At 42.2% G+C, this 12,069-nt stretch overlaps 1 protein-coding gene across 1 annotated transcript in view; it reads right to left on the reverse strand.

The window, feature by feature from the left end:
* Window positions 1-442: 442 nt before the first annotated feature.
* Window positions 443-12,069, reverse strand: part of CMTM6 (CKLF like MARVEL transmembrane domain containing 6) — a 513,325-nt gene continuing 501,698 nt past the window's right edge. Inside the window, exon 4 of the mRNA XM_044066642.1 lies at window positions 443-1,044. Coding sequence (XP_043922577.1) covers window positions 871-1,044 — 174 coding nt within the window. The 3' untranslated portion in view covers window positions 443-870. The remainder of the gene's footprint in view (window positions 1,045-12,069) is intronic.

The following is a 12,069-nucleotide window of genomic DNA, read 5'->3' on the forward strand; positions in this document are numbered from 1 at the left end:
TCCTACAACAAGTAGGTAACCTACCCCCTTTTTTTCAGTTAAATATGCTATACGTAATAGATAAAATCTGCATTTAAGTCTGGCAAATATTTTAAAATTAACTCAGGAATTAGATTTGTAATCTTATACAAACCTGACAGCAAAATTTAAAACGTAAAAATATCAGAAATACTTGGTCTAGGGATCCAAGTCTCTTCTGCAACATCAACAGAACAGTTTGGGGGGACAGGTATATCTTGTAGAGGATACCACTGCTATGGAACATAAATCAAAGTTCATCCCTGGCCATATTCAAGTGCAACTCAGACCTATGGACGGTAAACAGAAAATTTACCCCAGGACTGTCCCTGTACTACTAATAGACAGAGGCAGCTCCTAAATGCTTTATTCCATGCATGGGTCCTGTCTAATTATCTATGGTATGATCTCAGTTATTCTCATTAGGGGTAATATATAATTTTCAACCATGGGATGGGTAAGGCCTATCTATAACCACATTAAATAGGTTCATAGGTAGGTACGAGGCTAGCTGTCTTGCAGCATTTTAAGCCTATCCAATTTCCCTTCTTGTGCCTAAAATAACCCAAGTATATTATATTTTCAGAATAAAAAAATGATGTTGAACTATCTCAGCAGGCAATAAACATTACCTAAAAATTGAATTTTACAAGTCAGCATACTTGACGTCCGAGAGATGCAGGTTAACACAAAATCTCTTGATCATAATTCCAAAGGATGTAGGCATGGCAACAGGTAAAATACCACAGTATTGCGTAGTAAAAAGACCACAGTATGGGGTGTAACGTAACAATTTTGCATGATTATGCACTGATCTGTTACATAAACTGCAAACATTTAAAACAGTATAAATTATGCATCAGCTGGTTGACTACTCAGTGGCTCAGTTTCTCCTCCAGGTGAATTTTTGATGGTAGACTCGGAAATGGGTGACTTGGCTCCAGCTTTCTTTTCAAATGGCTTTGTATACTTAAGTGAAAGACCAGCATCAAATCCAAATGCAATTGTTGCAAAGAATCCAAAGGCCTTCAAAAGAAAATATGTACATTTATTGCAGAAAACAGTTAAAATCGTGAATGAAGAGCAAAAAAATTCAGTGTGCAGTTTCTATGTACAGCTATGAAGAACAATTCCTTAAATACGTTCATAGGTTTTAATTTTTACAAGTCAAAGACTTCATATCTATTAACAGGCTAACAAGCATATTCATGTGAACACAAAACCACCCTCCCTGTTGTACACAAACAAGGTTACATATCTTGATAACACATCAGCTAAAAAAAAACTGACTATCAAATCTGTTTTTACTAATCATAACACTTCACTTGGAGTGCTATGTGCAAACATAATGTACAGTGAATGGCTAAAAGGTGTCAAAGCAAACATACTTCAAATTAAAATAATTTTAAAGACCTTAAAATATGTAAAATTCTTTTTTTGGGCCAAACCCCATTCAGAGGGATGTGCAACTGCATTTTCATTGCTGGAGATCTTGCAGCGCTTCATAATATTGTTGGATGTTGTCTCTCGTCGCTCAATTTTTCAAGACTAAAACATGTACTTTTGTGTTCAAAGGTGCTCAGTTGCTCATCAAAGCAAATCTGATGGCAACAGTATGTGAAAGTGTCCACTGAAAGTAAACAGACCAGTTGGCATAATGGATAAGGTCTTCGCCTCCCATGCACAAGGTACAAGGTTCAATTCTGACCTCTGACCAATGCCTGTTTGGAGTTTGCATGTTCTCCTTGTGTCCCTGTGTGGTTTCTCCCATGTCCAAAAAACATGCTGAGTGTTTCCATCTCAAACTCACCAATGAGTGGAGCAGTAGTCAGTAGCACAGACTCTACATGGTGCCATACAAGGGGAAGAGTTGTACAGACCAACTGCTTTGGGCATCTACTGTGGTGTGCAGCATCCTCAAGATAAGAGAACATGGATCACAGACTGTGCACTGTGGCAGGGCTAGACACTTAATGGTGTAAATATGGCTCTAGGTGATTTGGTCATGTTGACTAATGTTGCCAAAATGGGCATTGATAGTTACTGGTGATAAGTGGGTTGAGGAACCGGCCTACTCTGACCTACGCCAGGGATCCTTGCTAATGGTGGGAGAGGGGTATATGTGCCCCTAATGGCCAGTGTGTGCCCGTCATAAAGCCCAGCAGCCCTGGGTCAATAAGCTACTGGCTGGCCAATGTCTAGTTGCCCAGCCTGGGCTACCTGGGATAGCTCTGTTGAGTGAAAGTTGGACATAAATCCAAGCAACCAGTCACACGTAAACTGAGAATTGCTACGCTTAATGAAGGTTCACTGACAGGATGCAGCTTGGAAGTGGATGACATGATGATACAGAGGAGGCTGGTCATCCTATGTATCCAAGAGATGAGATGGAAGGGCAGTGCATTAAAGCCACTTGCCTTGGGAGTCGACTACTCAGGAGGGGGACAGCCAAGAAATGGTGAAGGAATTGTGGTGAGAGAGAAGCTTCAGAAGGCAGTGAGGCATATCATTAGAATTAATAACAGATTCAGGCTAATCAGACTCAAGTGTAATGCTAGGGCAGTATTCATAATCTCAGCCTTTGCCCCACAACAGGGTTGTGATAGTGAAGAGAAGGGTGCATTCAGACAGCAGTTGCAGGACCTACTAGATAACAATATGAATTGGTGTTGATAATGGGTGACTTGAATGCACATATCGGGACAGACAGAACAGGATACGAGGACTGCCTGGGTCCACATGGGTAGGGCAACAGGAATAAAGAAAAAGAAGCCATTCTAGACTTCTGTCTAGCAAATGGCTTGATAGTAGACAACACATGAGACTTCCTCCTAGTAAGGAAAAGGCACTGGGGTAGAATCCATGACTGCAAAGTAATCCCCTGTGAAACAGCTGGCCCACAGCATAAACCACTAGTTGCCACAATCATCTGCAAGCACTGGTCAGAGAAAGCTCTAAGTTCAACAGAGACCAGGCTGAAGACCTGAACGTTGACTGGAGAGAAAGTACAACAGTTCAAGGAATTACTCAGGGCACTAGCACCCCAAGGAGAGGAGGAAATAAGTGGAGTTGAACAAGAATGGTAGGGCCAAAAATAGCATGTGTTAGGACTACAGAAAAGACATGTGACTGAGCCAGGTATGGAAATAAGGTACATAAGGAAAGCTGGTGGTGGAATGCAAAAGACCAGGAAGTCATCAAATGAAAGGAGAAGTACAGGAAGAAGTTGGAGATAGCCAACCAGTAGTCCTTCCTCGCCTGGTCAGTCTTTTCTGACAAAGAAGCTAAGAAAGAAGTTGCAATAGCAAAGAATAGGACATTGGAGGCACTCTACCAACTTCTGGAAAGTGACTCAGTAAGTGGCACAAAAAACTATCTTCTTTATCTTTCTGTCTTTACCTTGCAACCTGATATAGTCAGACACCCTTCATAAGGGTTGCCAGCAGCAACCTGCTCACCAGTCCACAGGACATCAAAGGCAGATGGAAGGAGTATTTCCAACAGCTTCCGAATGAAGAAAATGCCACAGAAGCTGTAGTGCCCCAGAAACAGCCTATGATGAGAGAAGAGGCAGAGCCCACCCTAGAAGAAGTAAGAACAGCACTAAGGAAAATGAAGTCAGAGAAAGCAGCAGGCTCAGATGAGGTCACAGCAGATATGATAAAGATGCTGGGTGCGATAGGGGAGAAATGGCTCCTGAGGGTACTAATAGCAGTGTGGAGAGAAAGGCGTATCCCAGATGACTGGAGAATAACCATACTCATGCTAGTGTGGGCAGTACAGAGGCATCAAACTCCTACCACATTGCATGAAAGTTCTGGAGAGGGTGCTTGATACACAGATACGCAGAGTAGTAGAATGTAAGTTGGGAGATGATCAGTTCGGATTCAGATCAGGATGCAGCACAACTGACCTGATGTTAGCAGTGAGACAGATGCTTGAGAAGAAACTACAGATGAGGACAGAATCCAACTGGACATTCCTTGACTTGGAGAAAGCATATGACAAGGTCCCAAGAAAGCTGATCTGGGCAGTACTGCGGTGGTTTCAAGTCCCAGAAACATTGTTCATATTTGAGTCATTGGGTCTTTGTGAGGCCAAGCACTGGTAGAAATAGTCCAGCCTATGTACAGGGGGGTTCCCAGTGGGAGTGGGTGTACACCAGGGTCCAGCTCTGAGCCCACTGCTGTTCATACTGGTGATGGACTACATTAACAAACAGGTCAGAGGGGACAGATCAACAAAGTTGCTGTATGCATATGATGTTGCACTACAGGCAGATTCTGAGCTAGAACTTCAGCAAAGGATAGGAAAATGGAATGCAAAATTGAAGGCACATGGGATGAAACTAAGCACTGATAAGCCGGTGGTAATGGCAGCAAACTGGGGAAATCAGAAGATGCTGAGAATAGAGATAGAAGGAAAGACAGTGGAACAGGTAAACAGCTTCAAGTATCTGGGAGGGGTGGTTGAGGAGAAGGGAAGTCTGAATGAAGAGGGTAAAGCTAGAATCAGAGGGGCTGCAGCCAACTGGCACAAAGTGTCAGGTGTAGTCTATGGCAGAAGAATGCCAAAGAAGCTGAAAAATAAGGTGTACAAGACAGTGGTGCGACCAGTACTACTGTACGGTAAAGAAACCTGGGCAGTAAAGGCAGAACAAATGAAGAAATTAGAGGTGATGAAAATAAAGTGCCTGAGAAGGGTGGTAGGATGCACACTGTGGGACAGCCGAAGGAATGAGGACATAAGAGCAGAAGCCAAAGTAGCTCCAACTACAGAAAAGATCAAAGGGAATGGATTACAGTGATTTGGACACGTGCAGAAAAGCAGAAGACAATCTGGTGAGGAAGATTTGGGACAGACAGGAAGAAGGTAAGAGTAAACAAGGACATCCAGCAAAGAGGTGGATGGATTGTGTGAAAGAAGATCTGCGAGAGTCAGGCATGAGTGCTGAAGAAGGCAGGAGTGTGGCACTGAATCGAGAGAGTTGCAGACAGTTAACATGGTACCCTGACTCCATGTAGGAAAAAAAATGGGAAAAGGGGGAGCTGATGATGATGATGAGTATGTGAAAGCGTCCTACATATTATGATGGCAGGAGATTATTTTAGAAGATGAAGTGGAGAGTGAGGTAGACAGAGACTGTGGATTAGTTAAAAAATTGTTAAGCTGGTTACAAGGCATTAACACAGTTTAAGATGAAGGACACCGAAATAATATTAGGAGGAATTCTGCATGACCTGAAACATTTATTGGGGAATCTGACTGGATACATTAGAAGAGTGGCAATCTAAACAGTTGTTGATTCTGATGTTTTGTGTCAACAATATGATAATGTGTTGCCCATACAACAAAAAACACATGAGATACATGACAAAGCAGTACACACATATGGGTAGCTAGTAAACACTGATCAGCAGGTGGAAAAATGGAAAACAAGTCAAGAAGAATCTATGGCTGAGCAGAATCCCTGAAAGTGAAGAGTGAGAGGACTGTTCAGATTTTGTTAATAAAACAACAAATGGGCAGTTTGGACTGGGGCTGCAAAGAAGTTGATGGGGACCAAGACTGCTTACTGGTTGCTCCTAATTTTAGATGCATACAACTGTGGTAGACAGAGAATAATTCCTGTATAGTTTTTTGTCATGGTATAAAAGGGAAGAAGTCTTACGGCAAATCTGGCAGCTGGGAAAAGATGCATTGGTGAAGAATGGCAAATTATTACAGACTATAACTTAATTGAATTCATCCTGCAACATAGATTACAACTTACAGAAGTGATTGATTTATATTTATGTTTCCTTCTACATTCCTCAAATTACAGCAACAACAAGGCCAGGACACCAATTTATTAAAAAGTAAAAGTCAAGTACCTCCTTATACAGACTCTAAAGACAGCTGATGAGTATGAAAGTATATTATCCTTTAAAGATGGTTAAACAGGTTTACTATCATATTTGTGAATGTCATTTAGACGAATGCAACAATTTCCAACAAATACTGTCGGAAATCAAAACACCGACCAACCGAAATATCAAACGGAGCACAGCAATGTCGAATATTGACTTTGCTGAAATGCTCACATCTGCCCCCAACTAACAATGACATTTGCAGGGGGGAAGCCCCCTTGCATCCCCCACACCCCCCTACTTATATATACAAACTCCGAGATCGCACTACAGTGAGGGTAAGGGTACATTTCCCGATCCCCACTATGGTGCGATCTGCACCGTAATGTTGAAGTTGACAATAGCAGCTGTTCACTCATGTCAGCTTCAACATTGTGGTGATTGAAGTCTCAGTTCAAGAAAATGATTTTCGCACATATTCGATCGTCTAAATGACATTCGAATATGTGACAGTAAACCGGTTAAATAATGGTTTGTGTTGCCTGCATGGGAATGATGGAAAATTATTAACAGACATGAGGGTTATGTTCAAAATTTTTTAATTCAAGATGCATAAATGCAGTTAGTAAAAATCTTAAGGTAACCTAAACAAAGCACAAATGAACAATGAAGAGAGACATAACATTAGACTGAAGTGCATAGGAAGGTTGACTTAGCATGGTTAAGATTCTAGTGCCATTCACATTCTAATTTGCACAGTGTGTTTAGAGATGGAAGCATTCCTCACATTCTGTAATAAATGACAAATATACACTATCAAACGTGGGTATCAATGACATTATTCACAAGTTGGAAGGAAGTTATAAGTAAAATTATGGGTGTTACTTGTGGAAGGAGTAGACAAATTACATAACTTTGATGTTGGAAAGGTATAGTTCAGTTTGAGATTAAGAGGATGAACTGTAAACAATATATTTAAAGAGGTGGATGAGTACAGTTTTAGAGTATATGGATCTGGGACATAGGTTCTTTATGAAACAGTGCCAGGATGATAGCACATTTGTAAAGCAGGAGGGTAAAGACAGTTGTTCGTGTATTAAATCCAAAACGGAGAAGGCTGGGCTGAACTGATTGTTTGCTCTTATGGGTATGACGTGTGCTTCCCCACTCTCTGCCATTGCTGTTTTGACATGATCCTTTCTTGTTTTCCAAATAGTTGGCAGGCAGATACAATTTTAGGACAAGCAGAACAGATATAAAAGGCACACTTGTGCTCCTTCTGTGACAACCTGTGTCATTCCAAGGGTATGGCTGTTGGCCAGTGACATGTCAGTGCCAACACATAAAGGTGGCAGCCTTTTAATCACTGGCAGTACATTGACCACCAGGTACCTGCTGTCCTACTAGGCACCATACTGCTCAACTTCTGAGATCCAGACATCGAAGACAGTCTTGTTTGAATCAAGCTGAAGTGAGGTGGGCTACCAGCCACAACTCTGAGATGAGATACCAGACGACTAGAGGCTTCTGAGCTTTCCAAAAAAAGTACAGTTGTGTACACTTACCATAAATGTAGATGTTCGAGTGTATTCACTGTTGCAGTCATCACATTTGGGTTATCTGTTTGCAGTAGCCATCAGTCGGCCTGATTAACAAAGTTTTGGGTCCTGCATCGGTTGCGGTCTCATCTTCCATGATGTCAGGTAGTCAGGGGTATAAAGCATGCAGCCAACACCATTACATCAGTTTTTCTTGCCTCAGATGTCAGGTGCCCCCATAATGGGAAGCAATTATATATACAAGGTTACACCTCTAACAAAAAAGCAAATACACCAAAAAGCTTTAAGCATAAAAAGCAAGAATAGAGGTACAGCCAGTAGAAGTCAGGGGGCTGGAGGAAGGGTAACTAGGACTGTAACAGTGAATACACTCGAACATCCACATTTATGGTAAGTGTAGACAACTGTACTATGTTTTTCATGTTTCACTGTTGCAGTCATCACATTTGGGTAGAGACCTAAGAATGGGAGGAGGAAATTAGATAGTATTAGGACCAGCTATAAGGCCCTGCAAGACTGCAGTGGCAAAGCCAGCTCTGGATTTAGAAAAAAATGGCAAATGGTAATGCTTGGTGAAAGTATGTACAGAACTCCAGGTAGCAACTTCTAGGATGTCCCTGGTAGAAAGAGAAAGGCTGTAGAGGTAGATGCAGCCCTGGTTGAATGTGGTCTAATCCCCTGTGGGGTAGGTATTCCATGGTGCTTATAGCAGAAATGAATGCAATGGCCTATCCATTTGGAAATGGTTTGCTTTGAAATGGCCTTCCCCTCTGCCCTTGCAGCAAATGCAACCAGCAGCTTTTCTTATTTCCTGAGAGGTTTAGTCCTGTCCAGATAAAACCTAAGTTGTCTGTGCACATCTAAGGAGTACAGTATTCGTTCCCCTTTGTTCTGTGGATTTGAAAAGAAGGTTGGCAAATGAATGGACTTATTAAGGGCCACACTGTATACCACACCTTGGGCATGAAAGAGGGATTGGTCCTGAGGGACACCCTGTCCGCATGAAATATGACAAAAAGCCCCACTGCCATGAGGGCCTGTAATTCTGACAACCTTCTTGCTGAAGTGATGGCTAAAAGGAAGGCTGTTTTCCAAGAAAGGAATTTCACCTCTGCATTTGCAGCTGGCTCAAAAGGAGGTACAGTGAGTTTTTCCAATACAAAGTTAAGGTCCCAGGCTGGAGTAGCGGTTCTCCTGGGTGGTGTTAAGTTTTTGGCCCCTCTGTGGACCTGCTTCAGCAGTGGATGAGAGAAGAGGGGCAGTCCTGTGTTGTAATGAGCTGAAATGGCTGAGGCATGAATTTTGATGGAGGAAAAGGAAAGGCCCTTGTGCAGCATCTCAGTTAAGTATTGAAGAATCTGAGGTAAAATTGGTGCCGCTGTGGTTCTAGGAACAGAATCTTTTCCATTTTTCAGCATAGGATGTTCTAGTACTATGCCTCCTTGCCTCCAGAATGACATCCAACACTTGCTTACTGAGGGATGGAAATGGAGAGATCAGGTAGTTAGCCAGGCTGCCAGGTTCAGGGTTTGAAGCTTGTGGGTGCAGAATCTGGCCCTCCTGCTGGGACAGCAGGGCAGGGGTCTGAGGCAGGTGCCATGGTGCCAGCAGTGACACACTGAACAAAAGAGGGTACCAGTGTTGGCATGGCCAGTCTGGTGCAATCAGTATCGTCCTGTTTGCCTCTCCTCTCCAAGGTACTACTAAAGATCAGAGGGGGAAATGCATAAACTGCATTTTCCAGGTGAAAGACAGGGCATCCACTTTCCAAGCTTGGTTGTGGGGAGTCCTTGTGCAGAATTTTTCCAATTGGTAGTTCTGGGGGGAGGCAAACAGGTCTGTATCTGGGCTACCCCATTTGTTTCACAACATGTTGAATATCTTTGGTTCCAGTTTCCACTCGTGTGGGTCCATGAGATTTCTGCTTAGTTCATCTGCCAGTGTATTTAGCTTTCCTGGCAGGAACTGAGCCTGTAGATGCACTTGGTAGCTCAAGGCTGGGTTCCACAGAGCCATGGCTAGTTTGCAGAGAGGGTATGAGTTGGTTCCCCCCTGCTTGTTTATGTACCACATAACAGTGGTGTTGCCCGTCTTCACCATTAATTGCCCTGGAAGAATGTGGTCCTTGAAGGCTGTCACAGCATTCTGTACAGCTAACATTTCTTTTTGATTGATATGCAGGTGCATTTGACTTGGGTTCCATTTGCCCTGAATGCACTTCCCTGCCAAGTGAGCCCCCCCCCCCCCCCCATGCACAGTGTGATGCGTCTGTTGTTAGGGTTTGGGCGGCAGGGGGTAGAGTGAATGGCAGTCCCTTGTTTTGGTGACATGCCTCTGCCCACCAAAGGATCTCTATCTGTAAACAAGGTATGATAGGAATCATTGCTTCTAGATCCTGAGAATGTTGACACCATAGGCTTTTTAGATACCATTGTAGTTTCCTCATATGCAGTCTTGCATATGGAATTAAGAGAATGCAGGAGGCCATGAACCCCAGGGCCTGCAGTATTTTCCTTGCAGATAGCTGAGTCTTTGTGGCCAGCAGTTTGAAGTAGGCTGCCAAATTAACTTTTTTATCTGGCGTGAGAAAGGCCATCTGGGAAGTTGTACTCAAGCTTGCTCCCAGGAATACAATTTGTTGGCAGGGTACAAGATGTGATTTCTTTTTGTTTATGGTGTACCCCAGAGAAGTTAGCAATTTCTGTACAAGCGCCAGATGATTCAATAGTATGTCCTGGCTTTCTGCCTGAATTAGACAATCATCCAGGTATGAATATATTTGGATATTTCTTTGCCTTCAAAATGCAATGACTGGAGCTAGGCACTTTGTGAACACCCTGGACGCAGTAGATAAGCCAAAGGGCAAAGCAGAGAACTGCATATAACCTGCTTTGAAGCATAGGTATCTTCTGCAAGATTTCCTTATTGGGATGTGCAGGTAGGCTTCTTTTAAATTCAGTGTTGGCATCATGGCCTAGCAGAGGGAACAGATGGTGAAGAGTTAGCATCTTGAATTTTGGGATCACCAAAAATGTGTTTAGGATAGAGAGGTCCACGATAGGATGCCAGGAGTTGTCTTTTCTGGGCACCTGGAAAAGTCTCGAGTAGAACCCTTGTCCCCTCTCCTCCTCTGGAACAGGTTGAATAGCCCTGATGCTTATGAGAGAGAGAGAGAATTTGCTTTTGTGCCTCTGTCCACTGATTTGGGGGTAGATCTGGCCAACCGTTTGGGGTTGGTAAGGAGTGAAAGTGGAATCTGTATCCTTGGGAAACTATATTTAAAACCCATTTGTCCTGGGTAATGAGTTCCCAATTTGTTGCCTGCCGGGCAATCTTCCACCCTAAAGGAACAGTCAGTTGTGCAGGGCTTGGAAGATTTAAAGTTAAGTCAGTGGGACAGTTTACCATAGGGACAGTCTTACCACTCCCTGCTTTGGAAGTGGGAGCCCCCCCACTGCTTAGTCCCATGAGTACCTTGGGACTGAAGCCTGGGAGATCTGCTGGTTCTGGGTCTGGACTGAGAAGGCCTGGAAGAGGCAGGAAAGGATCAATTTTTAGAGGGCCAATGCCTACTAAATCTGGGAGGCTGTGCTAGCAGGAAATCTTTAACAGTTTGCATAGATTTAGCTTTTTCCTCCATCTTTTTAAGTACTTCTTCTGCCTTTGTTGCCAAACAGGCGGTTTTGGTTTAAGGGAGCATCCAGCAATTTAGCTTTAACATGATCTGGCAAAGACTGCTCCTTAAGCCAAACATTCCTTCTAAGTACAGACCCAGTGACAGCAGCCCTGCAAGCTGCCTCTAGTGAATCAAAACCACATTGCAAAGTATGTTTTCCAACTTGCTCAGCAGAAAGCATTAAATCCTGCAAATCTTTATTTTCAGCACAGTCAGGAATCAACATCATTTTCTGTTTAAGCAATCCAATAATATGCTGCTGATACTTTATATGAAACTGGCAGTTTAAGGCCCTAATGGGCAAGGTTGCAGAAGTGAAAGTATAAATAACTCCAAGGCTCACCACTGGCAAAACAGCACACTTTAATATACAAGACAAAAAACAGTAAGCGCTTTCGCTTTGCTCAGAACGCTTTTTCGGACTGTACAAAATTCAAAGACACAGTTCAAATAAACAGAAATAATACATCACATGTCCTCTAATTAATTGCTAACCAATCTATCCTAAAAGCTATATTACACCTCCTACATCGCTGAACTAACGGCTCCTGAATGTATAGTAGAACAAATCAATATGCTAAAAGCATTTAAAATATAATTTAATGAATATTATAAAAACTTTCTATTATCTAAAGCTAAGATAAAAACATAAATAAAAACTTGCAATACTGACATCATATGACATTTCATACCATCTATTACATATCAAAAAACCTTTAGACATATGGAACTCTGTCAAAGGGACTAAGCTAAAATGTATAGATATATAAATATAATACTGACAAATAATGAAATGCATACCATCGATTAAAAAGCTATCTGACATATAAGGTTCTGTCTAAGGGATTAAAGAGAGTAATACATGTATGTGCAAAAATGTACGTATATATATATATATATATATATATATATATATATATATATATATGTGTATATATCAATAGATATCAAAAAATAATAATATAAC

The sequence above is a fragment of the Protopterus annectens genome, chromosome 3.part1 (genome assembly GCF_019279795.1).
Source record: "Protopterus annectens isolate FY-2018-M chromosome 3.part1, PAN1.0, whole genome shotgun sequence".
Lineage (NCBI taxonomy): Eukaryota > Metazoa > Chordata > Ceratodontiformes > Protopteridae > Protopterus > Protopterus annectens.